General features: G+C 40.1%; 1 protein-coding gene across 5 annotated transcripts in view; it reads left to right on the forward strand.

Annotated features, from left to right (window-relative positions):
* Positions 1-19,882, forward strand: part of lhfpl4a (LHFPL tetraspan subfamily member 4a) — a 195,555-nt gene that overhangs the window by 132,775 nt on the left and 42,898 nt on the right. For all 5 annotated transcript variants that reach the window (XR_006314261.1, XM_043707762.1, XM_043707763.1 and 2 more), the window contains exon 2: positions 5,270-5,506. Coding sequence is in view for 4 of the 5 variants with exons in the window: in XM_043707762.1 (XP_043563697.1) it covers positions 5,270-5,506 (237 nt within the window). In the remaining variant the exon portion in view is untranslated. The remainder of the gene's footprint in view (positions 1-5,269; positions 5,507-19,882) is intronic.

A 19,882-nucleotide genomic window follows, 5' to 3' on the forward strand; every position in this document is an offset into this window, starting at 1 on the left:
AACCATAACCATCTTCCTATGTGCCAGGTATGACTCCAACCAGCAGAGAGTTTGCCCCAATACCCATTTATTCCAGTTTTTATAAGGCTCCTTGATGCTGCACTTGGTCAAATGCAGCCTTAATACCAGTAGGAGAGAACATTGTCCGACCGGTATGATTCTCTCAATTTTGATACAAGCTCCCAGATGTTAATAAGGAGGACTTTGCGGGGTCAACAAGGCTGTTTCTGCCAATATCTTTTCCAGTGCCTAGGTTGATGCCAGCTGGTCTGTCCTGTTTCATTTCTTCATTGAGACTTTATAGCAACTGATACAACTAAGTGGCTTTCTGGGCCATTTCAGAGGGCAATTAAGAGACAGCCACATTGCAGCGGGTCACATGTAGGCCAGACCAGGTGAGGAAGACAGATTTCCTTTCTTGAAGTAGGATGGGTTCCTCCAACAATCAACAATGTGTTTCATAGTCATTCCAGATTCTTTTTTAATTGAATTCATCTGTAATGGTAGGGTTCAAGGACAGGCCCCCAGAACATTAGGCTTACTAGTCTAGCATTAATACCACAAGGCCATCACTTCCTCCCTCATCGCTAATCCTTCAGTTCTAATCTCAGGCACCCCAATTTTCATTTCTGCCTGCTGGAAGGCATGCCTTCAGCTGTAAAGCCTAAGTTCAGGAATTCTCCCCCTAAACCCCCCTCTTTCCTTCTTTAAGACAGTCCTTGAAACCATTTCAGTTTGAGAAACCTTTTGGTCACCTGTTCTAGAGTCACCTTATTGGATTCAGTGTCACAATTTAGAACGCTTTACAGCAAAGGTTTTGCTTCACTACATATACTACATATATGATATAAATGCAAGTTACTGTTGGTAAACAGGAATTTGATAGTGTAAATTTGAATATTGTTGAAAAGAGAGAAATGACACTGAGGTTTTTAGTCTTGCACTCATCAGGACAGATGCAAGAATGCTAAATTTAAAATAATCTCAACCAAATATACATCAGGAGAAAAGGGTACTGATTGGTTGGCAAGTTGACTCTGACTGGCCAAGACCTTGCCCTGTTGAAAGAAATGAGAAGCTCTCCAATCTCCTTGATTTATTTTTAAAAATAACACAAAACTTAAATATATTTCATCTGCTTTATTCTTTTTGTTTTGTAATACCAATTGTTGTGATCATTTGAAATTTGGCACTCTTGCATTTGTCCTGATGAGTGCAAGAGGAAAAGCTTCAAGATTGGTGAGGTGAAGGCCGAGTAATATTATCACTAGACTATTAATCTAGTAACCTAGGTAGTGCTCTGGAGACTTGGGTTCAAGTGCCAGGCAGATGGTGGAATTTGAATTTAGTAAAAATCTGGAATGAAGAGTTTAATGATCCATGAGATTGATTGTTGGGGGATGAAGCTATTTGGTTCAGTAATGTCTTTAGGCAACTGCCATCCTTATCTGGTATGGTTGACTCATAATTGCCCTCTGCCAAATAGGGATGGACAATCCTACAAATGAAACAAAAAAAAGGTCTCTCTTTTCAGCAACATTCAACTTCAAGTTATCTGTAATGCCGTACAGAGAGGCTGCTGCATTTCTGGAGGTGCTGTCATTCAGGTGAAATGATAAATCAAGGTTCATCTTTTTGTTCAGGCTGGTATGAAATAATTCATGGCCCTAAGACCTGTTTGCAGGGGGTGGGGAGGTTGATATCACAGGAGTCCTGGCTCATATTTATTTATCTCTCAACCTTATTAAAGAACAGTTTATCTGGTCACTATCAATGCACTGTTCATGATTAGATTATTTACAGTGTGGAAACAGGCCCTTCGGCCCAACAAGTCCACACCAACCCTCCGAAGAGCAACCCACCCAGACCCATTCCCCTACACCTAACACTACAGGCAATTTAGCATGGCCAATTTATCCAACCTGCATATATTTGGACTGTGGGAGGAAACCGGAGCAAACCCACGAGGACACAGGGAGAATGTGCAAACTCCACACAGACAGCTGCCTGAGGCAGGATTTGAACCCGGGTTGTGAGGCAGCAGTGCTAACCACTGTACCACCGTGCTGCCCACTAGGGGAGCTTGCTATGTGCATATTTGCTGCTGTCTTACCTGTATAGCTACTGTGACTACAATTCAAGGATACTTCATTTCTTAAAGCACTTTAAGATATCAGGAGGTCATGAAAAGTGGCATGTAAATATAAGGCCTTTTTTTTAAGGACTAATGATCCTCCATACAACAGGATTATAATATATGAGACATGGAAACACAATACAATTTCAAAGAAGGAAGATAGTGAAGATGCTCAAATTTACATCCAGCACTAAACAGGGAATGGACAGGAAAAGAAAATGATTGGTTCAGTGAGAAGAGGCCACAGTTTGTGAAGAGTTTTGTGACAGGATTTGGAGATGCTATTACACACTTCTGGTTCAGGTGGGACTTGAACTCCTGGTGAATCAGGGTGAAATCAGGACTATGAATAAAAGTGTTGGTGTATCCAGGTCCTGCCAAAGACACTCGTGGCAGTCAGCAGCATGAGTGTTTGAAATCGAGAGTGTGTGAATCAGCCTGTGAATAAATGACTATACTAAGGATTCCATAATTTAGTGAGAACAGATTGGAGCTGGCAAGAGTTTCCCAAACATCGTCTGTGTGTGTCTGTCTTCTGCTCCTGTTGCTCCTTACAGTCATTGTTAAACTGCATGGAGACTGGCAGCAGACATAAGCACACCAGGTAAGGGTTGCAGTGCCGAAGTCTGACGCTGGCATGTTATAATAAATCACTCATTCATCCCCACAGGAAACCTTAGGCCACACCTTTACCCCACACACTTTCCTCCCCACCTCCTCAACAACAACTTCCCCCAGATCCGCCCCCTAGCCCCTCAGTTTTAAAGGCTGGGTAGCCATTACCCACTGACTGAATGGCAGTTTTGGTGCATATGTCACCAAGCCACATGCTGAATCCCAGCAGTTAGAATCCACCACAATACCTTTTCTTAAATATTCATTCATGGAGCATGGACATCACTGGCGAGGCCAGCATTTATTACCCATCCCTAATTGCCCAGAGGGCAGTTAAGAATCAATCACATTGCTGTGTGTCTGGAGTCACGTGTAGGCCAAACCAGCTAAGGATGGCAGATTTCTGTCCATAAAGGACATTACTGAACCAGATGGAAGCTGGAAGATCACAGCAAGCAAGGTTGCATCAGTAGGTGCAGAAGTCAATGTTTCAGGTATTAACCCTTCTTCAGTCCTGAAGCTAACTGGCTTGCTGTACTCTTCCAACCTCCTGTTTGTCCATTTGGGATTCCGGCATTGGTGTCTTTTTTTGTCTCTAAGTGAGCCAGTTGGGTTTTTTTCCCCACAACCAACAATAGTTTCATGGTCATCATTAGGCTTTTAATCCCAGAATTTTTCAATTGCATTCAAATTCCACCATCTAACATGTCTTGAGATTAACAGTCCAGTGTAATATCACTGAGCCATCAACAACCCCCACCCCCAACTCCTTCCAAAATACCTGTGCATGTCGTAATAAGTGTTGCCATAGGAAGCCCAGACTCTGGAAGGAAGGCAGGGTGGCTCAGTTGACTGGATGGTCAATTGGATTAGATTGGTGCCAACAGCAAAGGGTACACTCCCTGGTGTGATTTTGCAATGTGTCTCCTGCCCTGCCTGTGGTGCTTTGGGTCAGACATGCATTGTAAATGGTAGACACATGTTAGGGATTCTGAACATGAGTAGCTTGGTAAAAAGCTTCCAGCCTCTGGCCTGTCCATGCAACCACAGTGCTCAGAGCAGAAATCCAATTAAGTTTTATCAATGATAGCCCTCGAGGTGTCGTTGGGGGCTCATTTTATAACAGTATTGCCATTGAACCTTAAGGCGAGATAATTAAATACAGTCTTGTTTAAGATGGTCATGGCCTGGCACAAATGATACTTGATACTTATCACCCCAAGCCTAAAGGTTGGCCAGTTCTTGCAGCATACAGAAATGGGTGATTTCAGTATCCCCTTGAAACTTACAATTCAGGCTCAACAACAAGAATAGAACTTACAGCAGGTTTAAGACATTGAGGGTTTCAATGGTCTCTCACCAAATGTCAGTAGGAGTATTGATCATCCCTCACTATAAGCACCAACATAGAAACATAGAAAACAGGGGCAGGAGTAGGCCATACAGCCCTTCAAGCCTGCTCCACGATTCAATATGACCATAGCTGATCATCCAACTCAGTGTCCTGTTCTCACTTTCTCTCCATCCTCTTTCACCCTTTTTAGCCCTTAGAGCCATATCTACTTCCTTCAAAGAAACAGTCAATGTTTTGCCCTCAACAGCTTTCTGTGTCAGACAATTTCACAGACTCACCACTCTCTAGGTGAAGAAATCTTTCCTCATCTCAGTCCTAAATGGTGTATCCATTCTCCTGACAATGTCACCACCTGGTTCTAGACTCTTAGGTTTTGCATTCATTTGAAGTCTTGCCTGAAGGATGTAGAATATGTTCACTAGATTTTCAGCTGCCTATAACCCATCTTTCAAGTAGAAAACAGATCCTGAGGAGTTGTAAGTCTCCTGTTTAGAATATGCAGAACCATTTCTAACTCACATGAGCAGATGATTAGGCCTTACTTACTCATAAAAAGTAGTGTTCCCCACTATGTAGGCGTTGTTGACAAGAAATGGACGTGTCTGTGTATGCGTGCATATGTGTGTGACTGTCTGTGAGTATGTATGGTCAGTGGGAGGCTGTGAATACTGAGAGATGATCATAGCCAGAACAAAGTGCCAAGGAGGGTGTTTTATGACAGCTAGAACACTGAATCTAATTACCAATCATCTAGATAGAAGATAGTAAGCTGGTATCCCAGAAAGGTAAGCTGAAGGACCTTCTTCATTTAAATTATTCTCTGATATGTCTGAAAAACAAAGCAGCCTGCCTCCTTCTTAGGTTAATAGCAAACAATCTTGTTTCTAGAGAACTATTGACATTCACTTACTTTGATTAATATTTCTACTATTTTAATTAATAGTTTCTGAAAAGCTCACGTTAACAATTTTCTTATCATTTGAGAATTACGAACCCAGCCACTTTAAGGAATTCCTTTCAGAAGTTTTGTGGAAGGTTAAAGTGCCAGAGATGCTTACACTATATTGGTTTTATTAATAATGGAGAAGGCTGTATGTTATAAGATTCTCTTTCAATATCTTTGCCTGACTTCATTTTTTCCTTTCCTCCACCCTTCCCCTTAGCTGTTTGTCTTGTGTTGGGCTGCATGATATTTCCTGATGGATGGGACTCGGAAGCTGTGAGAAAGATGTGTGGAAATAAAACAGGGAAATACACACTGGGAAACTGTTCTGTGCGCTGGGCCTATATCCTGGCTATCATCGGCATCCTGGATGCATTAATCCTCTCCTTCCTGGCATTCGTACTTGGGAACCGACAAAATGAACTCCTTCAGGAAGACCTAAAGGTTGAGAACAAAGGTGGGTTTGAATTTTCTGTGGCTAAGTTATTAAAGGTTGGCAGTTTAGAAATCAGCCAGACAGCTTGTTTTACAACAATGCCCAGTGTATGCACGTGGGGACCAAACAACAGACAGCCTTCCGAGCTGGCATCTTCCCTGTAAATACATATTACAGAGCAGATAGATTCGTTCTATAACCTATTCTGGGTTAATTGCTTAATAAACTTGCACTGATAAAGTCACAACTGTTCATTATCTTGTGTGAATGTCATCGTGTGTTATACATGGAAAGCACCCAACAGCAGACCTTCCAATTTAATGTGAGTGCAAAAACTGAGCCAGGTGCAGAAGAAGCAAGGTGCTGCCAAATTCTGTTTTGTCACAGTTCCCTTCATTCACTCTGTTTGATACAAAGTGTGCCAGTGAGCTAAATAATGAGGTAAGTGTGTATTATTGTTAAAATGTGAGTGTTTGTACAGGAACTGGGCTGCTACCTTTATAGTCAATGTGAGTTGGAAGGTCTGCAGCAACAACAACAACCATACACAATGGTAGCCACTATAGCCCCAGAAATGAACTAAACATGCATGCTTCCTGATACTAAACGTCTCATACAATGAACATATAGCAGGGAGTAATTTTCAGGCTGCTGTCTAATTTCAGCTCCAATAAAAACTTAGACTGCTCAAGTTGCTTCTCTGATTCGTGACCCAATCTCTAGCCATGAATTGCTTGGCTTCATATTACCCAAAAATATTCAAAATACCTTCAAACAAAACTTGGCTCTAGTAAGCAAGACTCAATATTTCACTGTCTAAACCCTTTTGTTGATTAAAGCCTGAACTTCACTCCTGAACACCCTTTTTTTTTACATAACCATCTGAATGCAATGATTCACATTCATCTAATTTAGATTCAACATGGTAGCTCGCTCCCAGTTATCTGTTAGTCTCTACATGAACTATATAAATCTCATGGATAAACTGCAGCCTACAGCTCTTTCCCAGTAAATGTTAGAGTTTTATATCAATCTTTGGAATGCCTTGTTTTGGAATATAGACATGTGCTTCTCTCCCAGTTATCCATTATTATTTTATGTAACCACCCAAATCCATTGAGGCAGATTGTAGATCGGGAATTCACAACTAGCTCTCCATTTTTTTCTTTTAAATGAACTATTTAAATCCATGAATTAGACTCCGGTTGTAGTTGACTCCATTATCCATTATTTCTTCTATTGTTTTCACCGATAAGAGTTATTGCTCTGGCGGAAAGTGAAACTAGCTTTCACTCCCACAGAACAAACTAATGTTTTCAAACCATAAGCAGTGTGTGAGTAGATTGTGGTAATGATGGGCATGGAGAGCACCTAGGATGTTTGTAATTACAAATGATGGATAGTGATTGCTGTATGTCTAAATTACATTAGCCCTGACAATTCGCTAAGGGATACTAAAGCAGGAACATTCGATATTTGTTTGAGATTCTTCCTTTTGATATTTTAGCATAGTATTAACCCCATTTAAAATGAATTGATTAATGCCTGCACTAAATTAAAGGAGAGAGGAATTTCAAGTATGTTAAATGTTCATATGCTGGTATCGCATGATGCAACATCAGGGCCTTGGAATCTGTACAAAAAGCACAGCAGCCTCCAAGTCTCAAACTGGATTTGGCACAAAATTGGTTTGCTACTGAACTTCCAGTAGAAAAAAATTAATCCCGGTGATGGCAGAATTAACCATTGATGATTCTGACTTTTAATGCAAACTGCAGCTGCTTTTTACTGCCTGATGTGTTAAGGAGTTGAAAAGCCTGAGAGACTTCTAGTAACAACAATTTATTATAGTATATGTGTCATCAATTGCGATATTGAGCTGACATAAGCAAGCATATTTTTCTGAACTGTTAATTTCCCACATATCCCAAAGGACATGCTTCTACCTGCCCAGTGAACTTTCAAGCCTCTGTTATGATTTCTTTTAGAGATAACCCTGATACCTAGAAGAGAGCAAAGGAAAAGTGAACACAAAAATCCCACTTTTGACTCTTGATCTGTTCTACATTAGTTGGTGTAAGCGAGGGTAGTAATAGGTTTAATACAATTGACCTGAATAACATTAGGCTTGGATAGGGTGTACAAGTTGTTTTTTTTTTCCAGATTATTAGTAATGTGTCAGGGGTGATATCCTGGTGAGGAAATGTGGCTGAGCAGCTCTTACGAGATCTGCCCCAGCACTAGTACTTAGGCAAGCTATTCATCAAGCAGTTCATGATGGTTTTCCAATAACGTGAGCTTTATAACTGACTGTTCCTAAAATTCAGTTACATATTTCTATTTTGTCTTTAAGAAGTTCATATAATTATTGATGTCGTTAGTTCATGGCATTGTTGGTAACTTTACGTATTCAGATAATATTAAAGATAGCATTTTGAAGTTTGTCATAAATTTAATTTCATGAGATAGAGTTGGCTTTATTTGTAACACAAGTAGATGATAGTGAAAGAGTCACGGAATCGTTGTGATGTACAACACAGAAACAGACCCTTCAGTCCAACTTGTCCATGCCGACCAGGTATCCGAAATTAATCTCGTCCCATTTGCAGCACTTGGTTCATATCCCTCTAAACCCTTCCTTTTCATATACACATCCAGATGTCTTTTAAATGTTGCAATTGTACCACCCTCTGCATGAAAAAGTTGCCCCTTAGATCCCTCTTAGATTTTTCCCCTCTTACCCTAAACCTATGCCCTCTAGTTCTGGACTCCCCCACCCCTGTGAAAAGACTTTGTGTATTTATCATATCCATGCCCCTCATGATTTTATAAACCTCTATAAGGTCACTCCTCAGCCTCCGATGCTCCAGGGAAAACAGCCCCAGCCTATTCAGCCTCTCCCTAAACCTCAATCCTCCAACCGTGGCAACATCCTTGTAAATCTTTTCTGAGCCCTTTCAAGTTTCACAACATCTTTCCAATAGGAAGGAGACCAGAATTGCACACAATATTCCAAAAGTGGCCTAACCAACGTCCTGTACAGCTGCAACATGACCTCCCAACTCCTATAGTCAATGCACTGACCAATGAAGAAAAGCATACCAAACACTTTCTTCACTATCTAGAATCTATGAACCTGCACTCCAAGGTCTCTTTGTTCAGCAATACTCCCCAGGACCTTACCATTACGTGTATAAGTCCTGCCCTGGTTAACCTTTCCAAAATGCTGCACCTCACATTTATCTAAATTAAACTCCATCTGTCACTCCTCAGGCCATTGGCCCATCTGATCAAGATCCCATTGTAATCTGAGGTAACCTTCTTCCCTGTCCACTGGACCACACAATGATAGTGTGCTGAAATTTCATTCCCATTGATTTCAACAGAAAGATAACTGGTAATGATGTAAATTAGGCTTCTTGTTTGTTAGTAACCATTTCAGAATGCTAGTGAAGACCACTTCTGCTTCCTCTAGATTTCAGACAAAAAAGTGTTCATATGTCGCAAAACATTTTGAATAAGAAGGTTATTTTGAAGTCCCGGTCAATATTTACCTCTCAACCAAACCTTATCATCTAGTCATCATCACATTGCTGTTTTTGAGAGCTTTTGACAGAAACAGACCCTTCAGTCCAAATTGTCCAGGCAAACCATCTCATCCCATTTGCCAGCCTTTGGTGCATATCCCTCTAAACCCTTTCTATTCATACACCCATCCAGATACCTTCACCACTTCCTCTGGTAGCTCATTCCATACACGCACCACCCTCTGTGTGAAAATGTTGCCGTTTAGGTCCCTTTTAAATTTTTCCCCTCGCACCTTAAAACCTACGTCTTCTAGTTCTGGACTGTCCTACCTTGGGAAAAAGAGCTTGCCTATTTACCCTATTCATGCCCCTCATGATTTTATAAACCTCTACAAAATTGCTGTGAACAAATATGCCCTTTGCATTTCCTACGTTACAGTAGTAACTGCATTTTAAAGATAGTTATTTGGCTGTAAAGTGCTTTGGATCCAGGGCCCTCAGATCATGATAAGTATACTATAAACACAAGCTTTCTCTGTACATATGAAGACCTTTTTTCTTTATTCGTTCATGGGGTGAGAGCATCACTGGCTCGGCAGCATTTATTGCCCATCCCTAATTGCTCAGATGGCAGTTAAGAGTCAATCACATTTCTGTGGGTCTGAAGTTACACATAGGCCAGACCAGGTAAAGACGGCAGTTCCCTTCCTAAAGGACATTAGTTAACAAGGTGGGATTTTCCATGGCCACCATCAGGCTCTTAATTCCAGACTTTATTTAAAAGAATTCAAATTCCACAATCTGCTGTGGCAGAATTCAATCTGGGGTCCCCAGAATATTATCTGGGTCTCTGGATTAACTGTCCAGCGATAATACCACTTTGGTATTATCCCTCTGCAAGATGTTGACTGACTACTCTTCAATGACCTATGGCATACTCAGCCTATTGAATTAATCATTGGATTTTGTTTTTTCTCTGATGCAGTCGCTACCCATGGGTGCCATTTCTCTTTGACATTGTTTTACAGTGAACACAAATAGAATGGGGTTGAACTTTGAACATTGGCAGTGGTTTTACTATAATTGAAAACTGGAGAAACAGCTGTTGATGCTATTTTTCTTGTGCTTCTGCGGATCCTTCCAAGGTTAGTTTAACAATCAGGAATGCCTGCAGAAATTCAAGTGCCAATTGGATCTGTAGAAGGTGAGCTGAACTAAACACTCATGGCATAGGGAGGTAGGTTTTGACTTTGTACAACAGTATCAACTGAATAACAGTCAATAGGCAAACTTTAACAGGAGATAAAAATCAGGAAGCTTACACTATCACACCAAGTCAAAATTTACTCCAGTGTCTCGGACATAATGGATACATTTTGAGGAGTGTTAGGAGTAGTGAACCAATGCAGTTTTTCAATGTCCTGCATTTGGTAGAGAGCCCCATACTCAGGCAGCACAAGTCAACATTTCTAGTACATTCACACCATTAATAGTGTATGATCAAATATTTTGCTCATACACTATTAAGTTGAGGCTTACTGCAAATTCAGAAAATGGCCCTTTGATTGGAGGGTTAGATAGAATAGAACGAGGTAACTACAAGTGTCTAATTCACTGACAGCTCTCTGCTCCATGCTTGACCCTATCTCTGCACAAGGGCTCAAGCAAAATCTTTGATCTACACCAAGGTCAGTGCAAGTAAAAACTCTTGGGACAAAGAGATTAAGCTAGAATTTGGTAACTATTTTTATATGAAGAGTCTTTTTTTAAAAAAACCCAAAATAGAAACTATTGGGAATTGCAAGATGAAACTTTGGGAAATTGATATATTGCAAGGTATCTCTGGCAGAATGTATAACCTGACATAATAAATAGAATGCAGTTTTCAAGCTTATGTGTTAGTAGAAAGAAAATAAAATTATTATGGATCCAACTCTGAATTATTGCATTTCTTGACTTTTTTCACTATAGCCTTGTAAGTTAGGTTACCTTTAAACAAATATTTAACTTAAGATATGTAAAATTAAGACAATTTTCTTAGGCTATTGATCCTCAGGAAAAGAAAATGCTTTTTGACATCACATATAGAATAATTTATCATGTCAGCTATACAGGAAGCAACAATGATTACAACTTAATACCTGCTTCTTGAGTTAAAGGCATTATCTATCATCATGGTGTAACTGTACCACTCAAACAGGTTTACTTAGAGCACAATGAAGTCTTCCATTAAAATAATAACTTGGAACCGTAAAGTGTTGCATAATGATTATCCTTTTTATTCCGCAATAAAAGCACAGCTTTAACTTTCCTTGACTTCATTTTTTGCAACTTTTTTTTTCACTTTGACACAATCCTACTGGGAAAAGTTAGGAGTGATGAAAGAGATGTCACTAGTGCTTGAGGGCCACTAGTTGCAGATCCCTGGATTAAGCTGATGTTGCACAACATGGGAACTATGAAGTGTAAAGGGTACACAGTAAAAACAAAAGGATTTGGAGAATAATAGTAAGATAGAGTGTAATTAAAGTAAAACGTTGAGGAATAATAGGAGAGAGAAGATTGTCAAATGGAAATAATGATCATGAGGATGTTTTGATTTGCCCTGAGAGGAATTTACCTACAACTCATTGTGGCACTGAAACTACTTTCTCTTTTCTATGACATAGGCACCGGGGCTAGTTTCGACTTTGGATAGATTATAAAATGCAGGATATTGATTTTATCTGCTTGAAAACTTCTCCCCCTTTCTCTTTCTTTTTATTTCAATCAGCAAAGGTGTACAATGGGAGACCAAGCCCATTTTGTGTGCTTTGTGCTATTGTTCAAAGACAAAATTAACTCTACAGAGTTGGAATTAAAGAAAACTACCTCTGAATAATAAAGCTGGATGGCAGTTTTGTATTCCAAGGTATTTTTGTCCCACAATCTACTTTAACCTGTGTGCATCCTTCACTAATTTCTATAGTTGCAAAGCACAGTGGTTGCCAGTGGACAAAGGCATGTCAAAGGAAGAGCTGAAGAGAGAGAAAATTCAGAAAATAAAAGTGGAATTAATAGAAGTGGCATAATTACAAAAATAGCAAAGAATCCCGATGCCACCAGCATCCTGGATGGTGTGGAGCAGGCTTGAAGGGCCGAAGAGTATACCGCTGCTCCCATTTTCTATGTCTCTATAGATTTTGCAAGTCAGAAGACAAGGAGCAATGAGACCACTAACTACAAGCTCAGGAATGGTCAATACGATTTGTTTGGACTTGTCCTGACACTTCTTGAGTGATGTTACAATAGACTCAGAGTCACTGGTAAATCCTGCACTAATCCTGCAATATTTCACAGAAAATGCTGGTGGGGTGGCTAGGACCAAAGAACCCTTAAAATCCATAAAATCAAAACCAGACCATTCAGGAGAAAAGTGAGGAAACACTACCACACGTGAAAAGATGATACATATCCAGGATCCTCCTCTACAAAAAGCAGGAGATGACAGCTCAATTAACCATGTGTTAGCCAAGGGCATGAATGGACAGAGAATCAAGTTGTGGATGGAGCTAGGCAACAGATGTCTGAGTGATTTATCTGAATGCTGAATAGTCTTAAGGCTTTGAGCGGCCTTGTTTCTATGTTCCTAAGTTCTGATTTTTATGTTGTTCAAGAGAGGTGGGTGTCACTAGCTGGGCCAGCATTTTTTTGCCCATCACTTCATGTCCTGGTGAGCTGCCATCCTGAATTTCTGCAATCCTAGGGACATATTTGAAATAATAGATTGTTGTTTTTTAATACTGATGAAATTATACCTCTTCCTTATCCCATGTTTTAGAGGCAAAATCAACTCAATGTAATGTGCTCATGTTGATCAACGATTATACGTAAAAAGAGTACACTGTATATGTTACCACGTCAAAGTTCAAAAACTCTGTATTCTTCATGCAGTGAAGTTTAAGCATACAAACCAGAGAAATCTAAGGTTTATCCACTGTAACTTAGTTAGTCTCAGTCTGAGCAACAATGGAAGAGCTCCGGTTGGTTGGTTAGTGCAAAGAAAACTAAATCAAGCATTTGCCAGGGTTCATGTAGAAAAGATATTAGTGATTTTTGAGAAGATTTGTAGCTCAGGTTGATGATAAGTATGTAAGTTAGCTCAGCAAGTAAAGATATTTCCACTTGCATGGGAGAGCTAGGTAGGTTGTTTTAAACAAAAATAATCACAAGTAAATCCATTAGAATTGACTTTCTTGTCCAGACAGTGGTTAGGATGTGAACCTTGCTACCACAAGGACCAGCTGAGGAACCAGCATAGATTCAGTTAAGGGTAAGCTAGTTAAATGCATGAGGGGGAAGAGAAGATAGGGATACATTAATGGGTTTAGTTGAAGCAGCATTGGTGGCTTGTGTGGAGCATAAGAAGTTGGGCTGAATGGCTTGTGCCAGTCCTGTAAATACTTTGCAATGCTAAGTAATTAATCAGGATTCCCAGTACTCCAGCAAGCCCTGTTGGATGTGTAAATATGTAAGACCTGCTCTTGACTTTGATATTTGTGATCAAACAGCCTGCTGGCACCTTCTGTCTCAATCACAGATGAATAGTGGGAGCTTAAATGAGCTACAAGAGGGAACCCAGTGCCTGTTCAGTGAGGAGCAGAGAAAATCACAGAAAAAAGATGAGTGGAACAGGACATTTTGGTGAGATTAAATAATCATTGATCCTGAGCATTTACTCACATCCGATATCAATTACCACTGCATTGTCAGGGCCAGGTTTATCATCTGTTTACTTCAGAATTATTACATTTTTCATTGGATTTCCATGCTGGAAGGTGCTTATTGCAATATGTCAAAATTTTTGGATTAAGCATAAGGCCCACAATGGAAATGATTTTCCAAGAAGGTGATAAATGCATTGCCATGTAAAGCTGCAGATATGATGACAATTTATTCAAATGCATGGAATATCCCTCTCAACGTTTCTAATATTAAATACAAATCCACTTTAGATCAACTTCCTCTCAATTTGCCCTTCATTTTGTGTTGAACTACATAAATTATAGGCAATGTGACTAGGCCCCATGTCCATTATCCCTGGTACCTTCAAAAATCATATAGATTGTCCTAACATGAGTGGAGACTTTAATTCAATCCATCAGCTAGAAGTGAGTGAGTGAAGAGTTAAACTACCCAAGTTATCCAGTCTCCCTAACAAGTTCTGAAGTTTAGCAGCTCTGAAAACAGATACTAATGACACACTTCAAAGCTTCCTGGGTCCATTTCACCATATGCATTATTGGTCCTGATAATGTCACTTAGTTCCAGCAACAGATTTAACTTGGTAGCCTGATGGGAAAAGGCAGAAAGGTATGTGCTGGGTTTATCCAGCCGAGAAGAGATAAAAAGAGTGCAAATTTATTATTTTTCTTTTAACTTTCCACATTAAGCTACGCAGTCTTCACCTCTAGAACAGCAGCAGAGTTTCTAAATCACTCCAATGAGAACTGGACTACAAAACCGAGTAATAGATTCTATCCATTTTTAATTAATTCATGGGATGTTGGCATTGCTGGCTTGACCAGTATTTATTGAGAATTTCCATTCACCCTTAGGAAGATTGTGGTATGCTGCTTTCTTGAACCTCTGCAATCCATTATGTGGAGGGACACCCACACTGTTGGGGGGTGGAGCAAGGATCTTAACTCGGCAATAGTAAAGGAATGAAGATTATGGTTACACATCAGGATGGTATGCACTAGGGAAGGGATCTTGCTCGTGGTGAGGTTACTGTTCATCTGCCTTTGATCTTCTAAGTGGTAGAGGGTGAGGGTTTGATAGGTTATTGGAAGAGAATCAGTATCCACCTTTCCAATCTCCTGAAGGGAGGAATAAGTGAAGGAAAGTTTCATCCACTCAAAGAAATGATCGAACTAACCTCCAAAGCATCAGCCTTGCAACTCATATTAGTTACACTCTATATGCTAATCATTGTGCAACACAGCACATTAAATTAGCCAAGGTAATGCCTGGGGCAGAGGACTAGCCATTTGGATACAAAATTGGTTTGAAGGTAGGAGACAGAGGGTTGTGGTGGAGGGTTGTTTTTCAGACTGGAGGCCAGTGACCAGTGCTGCAAAGAACACTGCTGGGTCCGCTGCTTTATATAAATGATTGGATGTGAACATAGGAGCATCGTTACTAAGTTTGCAGATGACACCAAAATTGTTGGTGCAACAGACAGGGAAGCTGATTATCTTAGAATACAATGAGACCTTGATCAGATGAGCCGAGGAGTGGCAGATGGAGTTTAATTTAGATAAATATAAAGTGTTGCATTTTAGTAAGCCAAATCAGGGCAGGATTTATATACTTAATAGTACTTCAGGGAACATCTCTGGTACACCTGCACCGATCAACCCCACTGCCCCGTAGCCAAACATTTCACTCCCCCTCCCACTCTGCCAAGGACATATTGGTCCTGGGCCTCCTCTACCACTGCTCCCTCATCACCCGACACCTAGAGAAATAATGCCTCATCTTCCACCTCGGAACACTTCAACTCTAGGGCATCAAGCCCCACTCCCTCCCATTTATCTCTCCACCCGAGGCTCCCAGCCTCATTCCTGATAAAGGGCTTTTGCCCGAAATGTCGATTTTCCTGCTCCTCGGATGCTGCCTGACCTTCTGTGCTTTTCCAGCACCACTCTAATCTGGACTCTAATCTCCAGCATCTGCAATACTCACTTTTGCCTTATATGCTTAATGGCAGGGTCATGGTGAGTGTTACCGAACAAAGTTACCTTGGGGTGCAGGTTCACAGTTCTTTAAAGGTAGAATCACAGCTAGACAGGGTAATGAAGAAGGTGCTTTTATTGGTCAGTGCTTTGATAGGAGCTGGGTTGCCTTGTTGTAACTGTAAGAATATCGATTAGGCAACTTTTGGAAAACTGTGTTCAATTCTGGTAACTCTGCTTTCGGAAAGATGTTAGTAAACTTGAAAGGATGTAGAAAAGATTTACCAAGGACGTTGGCAGAGTTGGAGGGCTAGAGTTACAGGGAAAAGCTGAATGGCCTGAGGCTATTTTCCCTGGAAAATCAAAGGCTGAGGAGTGAGATTTGTAAAATCATGAGGGGCATGGATAGATAAATAGCCAAGGTCTTTTTCCCAAGGGAGGGGGGTCCAAAACTCGAGGGCATATGTTTAAGGTGAAAGGGGAAAGATTTAAAAGGGACCTAATGGGCAACCTTTTCACACTGAGGGTGGTACGTGTATAGAATGAGCTGCCAGGGGAACTGATGGAGGTTGGTACAATTACAACATTTAAAAGGCATCTGGACGGGTATATGAATAGGAATGTTTAGAGGAATATAGGCTAAATGCTGGCAAATGGCATGATATTAATTGAGGATATCTTGTCAGCATTGAGGTGGACTAAAGGGTCTGTTTCTGTACTATACAACTCTATGACTCTATGAGTTAGGAAGAAATATTAGAGAAGCCCTTAAGCCTTGAAGAGACAGGACTGACAGGGAGCAACATGTTAAGTTATAAATGGGTACAAACTGTAACTCAAGGATATCAGTCAAGAGTGTGGTGCTGGAAAATCACAGCAGGTCAGGCAGCATCTAAGGAGCAGGAGAATCAACGTTTCAGCCAAAAGCCCTTCATCTGATGTAGGGCTTATGCCCGAAACTTTGATTCTCCTGCTTCTCAGATGCTGTCTGACTTGCTGTGCTTTTCCACCACCACACTCTCGACTCTGATCTCCAGCTTCTACAGGCCTCACCTACTCCAGGATATCACCCAAATAAACTATGGCTATAGAATGTTGGAGCATATGTTTAAACCAGGAAAAGCAAATTTGGAGTAATATTCAGAACTGCTCTACCACGTGTCAGATGGACATCCAAGTAAGTTAGAAGGGGCAAACACCTGAAAGTACCTAAGAAATATTTGGTGCTATGATAATGACACTGGGTTCTCTCTAGTCAGATGAGTTTGGATAGAACTTTCTAGTTGGTGATTTTGTGTGATCTATAATTATCCTTATAACTATGCTTTCAAATGTTTACCCATATTATTTTGCTGCAGAGTGTTTATGCCACCTTTATCCATATGTTGAGTCCTTCTTCATTCCTCACGTGATGGATGTATAAATCAATGGCAGATCATCAGATTCAATGAGGGATAGCAAGCATGTTGGTTGTAGATGATTCCTGGATGTAAATCAGTCACATAACATGGAAAGCCACAGAAAAAGGCCATCGCAAGTTACAGGAAAATGACAGTCTCCCAGATAATTGACAGCAATACCATTCCTTTCATAGAGAAGACTTTACTCTCGGAAACTTTATCCATGATTATTTACATGTTTTGATGGGAAGAATATATGTTCCATTCAAAGGAGTATGATAAATATTGACAAAAATTTTAATGTTCTTATATTTTAACCGTGTAGTATAAGATGAACAATCAACTCTTTAGTAAAAGGATCTGGCAAGGCTGCATTAGTAACATAAGTATGTTCTTCCTTTACTGGTGAAACAGAGAATTCTCAACAGACTAGTGTATGTGATATCTTAGAGCAGCAAACTGATATCAGTTTGTTTTGTTCAGTGTTTCCCTTTTTGAATAAAATTCTGTTCCTTCAAACAAAAGGTTGCCAGTATAAACATATGAACAAAGACCGTTCGGCCCTTCGAGCCTGCTCTGCCATTCAGTAAGATCATGGCTGATCTGATTTTCACCTTGAATCTACATCCCTGCATATCACCAATGATCTTTCATTCCCTTGGAAATCAAGAATCAAACTATCTCTGCCTTAAAAATGTTCAAAGATTCAGCATCCACTGCCTTTAGAGGAAGGGAATTCCAAAGACTCACCATCCTCGGAGAGAAAGCAAATATTCCCTCATCTCTGTTCTAAATGGGTGACCCTTTATTTTTCATCTATGATTCCTAGTTCTAGATTCTCCCATGGAGACTAAATTCTTTTGACATCTTTTTGAAATCCACTTGGTCAAGCCTCTTCAGGATCTTATTTGTTTTAATTACATCACCTCTGACTCTTGCCCTTGCAATAAACCATAACATTCTATCAGTTTTCCTGTCGTCATGATTTACTTGCATACTTATCTTCTGTGATTCATGCACCAAAACACCTGGATTTCTCCATACCTCAGAGTTCTGCAACCTACACCTATTTACGAAAACAATTTCCCCACCTTGGTGTTCAATATCCACGCTGAACACAATCACATCCAGAGCAAAGCTGCCTCATTAAATGCCACTTAAAGCCACTCCTCTGTTGTTAATTACTACCTTTAAAATATGAGCAGAAACTGCCATCAAGCCAAAAAAAAACTTTTTTCCTATCACACAAGTGAGTAGTATATAAATTTCAGTGACAGTGTGATGACAGGTACAGGTATATAGGCTGTAGGTCCCATTGACTGGCAGATCATATTAAGCAGCTTATTATTTTTGGCTGTTTGTAGCAAGCAAGTTACTAATCATATCAAAACAGGACATGCTTGCAAAGCATGGACCACAGTGTTTAACATTGGACATTTGCTGAATAAACTTGAGTATGTAAAGTATTATACTAATAATCACTTAGGATTGACAGTCAGGCTTGCAATGTACTTGCATGTGTTGGAAGCTAAGTACATTAATACACAAGGCCCTGTTCTTTGCAAACATAAAGAACCTATATTCATACTGCACCTGTTTCAATTCAATAACATAGCTGACACCCATTTGCTACTTTGTTTTCCTCGCAACAATGCCATGATTAATCCAAATCAACCCATCTGGTTTAAAATATGAAGAAAGCCTGGCTGTTAAACTGTCAATCAGTGTTAATAGGTGCATTCTCCATGGCAATGAATCTACCAAATGCAGTCCACTTGCCAACCAATCAGCACTCTTCTCTCATGCGATATCAATGTTGGTTTTCCCCTTGAATTGATATTCTTGTGAAGTGTCCTGATGACTACAAAACGAAAAGCTTTGAAAAAATGTCTTTGTTCAGCAATACTGAAGTCCTATTATTTTAATTCTGTGATTTTTATTTTAACATTCTATCACCCTTGATGTAGTAGATGTTAGTTTACTCCAGTAAAAAGCATGTGCACTCATGCATATTTTACCATCTCTCCTTTTCTCCTGTCAAACATTAGCCCTTCAAATGAACATTGTAGTCACAATCTGTACAACATTGCAGCATGGGGCACATGTTTTGCCATGACATAATTGAAAAAAAAATGACTCACCCCAATGCTAATAAGTATGAATGATCTGCTTATTATTAAATCACACCTAACAGGCTTCTTTTTACCCTTCTGCTACTGATTTCTTCCAATGAAGATTATTTGGCTGCAGAATTTCATATACCTTGAAGTCCTTCTGTAATTTTCTGTTATCTTGCTTCATGTATCATGCACAATAAATCATAAAACTTCCCAAAAGGTAATGCATATAGGGAATTCATGGAGCAAAATTTGAAACAGAGCAAAGTAAGAGTTTAGGGCAGGTTACCCAGAAGTTTGATTAAAGAGGGAATTTCCAAGGATCGACTTAAAGGAAAAGAAAAGGGAAGAGAGGTGGAAAGGTTTAGGGAGGGAAATTCTAGAGTTTAGCAGATGGCCAACACTAATGGACTAGGTAAAAACAAGGACTGCAGATGCTGGAAACCAGATTCTGGATTAGTGGTGCTGGAAGAACACAGCAGTTCAGGCAGCATCCAAGGAGCAGCGAAATCGACGTTTCGGGCAAAAGCCCTTCATCAGGAATAAAGGCAGTGAGCCTGAAGCGTGGAGAGATAAGCTAGAAGAGGGTTGGGGTGGGGAGAAAGTAGCATTGAGTACAATGGGTGAGTGGGGG

Source organism: Chiloscyllium plagiosum, chromosome 18 (assembly GCF_004010195.1).
Source record: "Chiloscyllium plagiosum isolate BGI_BamShark_2017 chromosome 18, ASM401019v2, whole genome shotgun sequence".
In the NCBI taxonomy this organism is placed as follows: Eukaryota; Metazoa; Chordata; class Chondrichthyes; order Orectolobiformes; family Hemiscylliidae; genus Chiloscyllium; species Chiloscyllium plagiosum.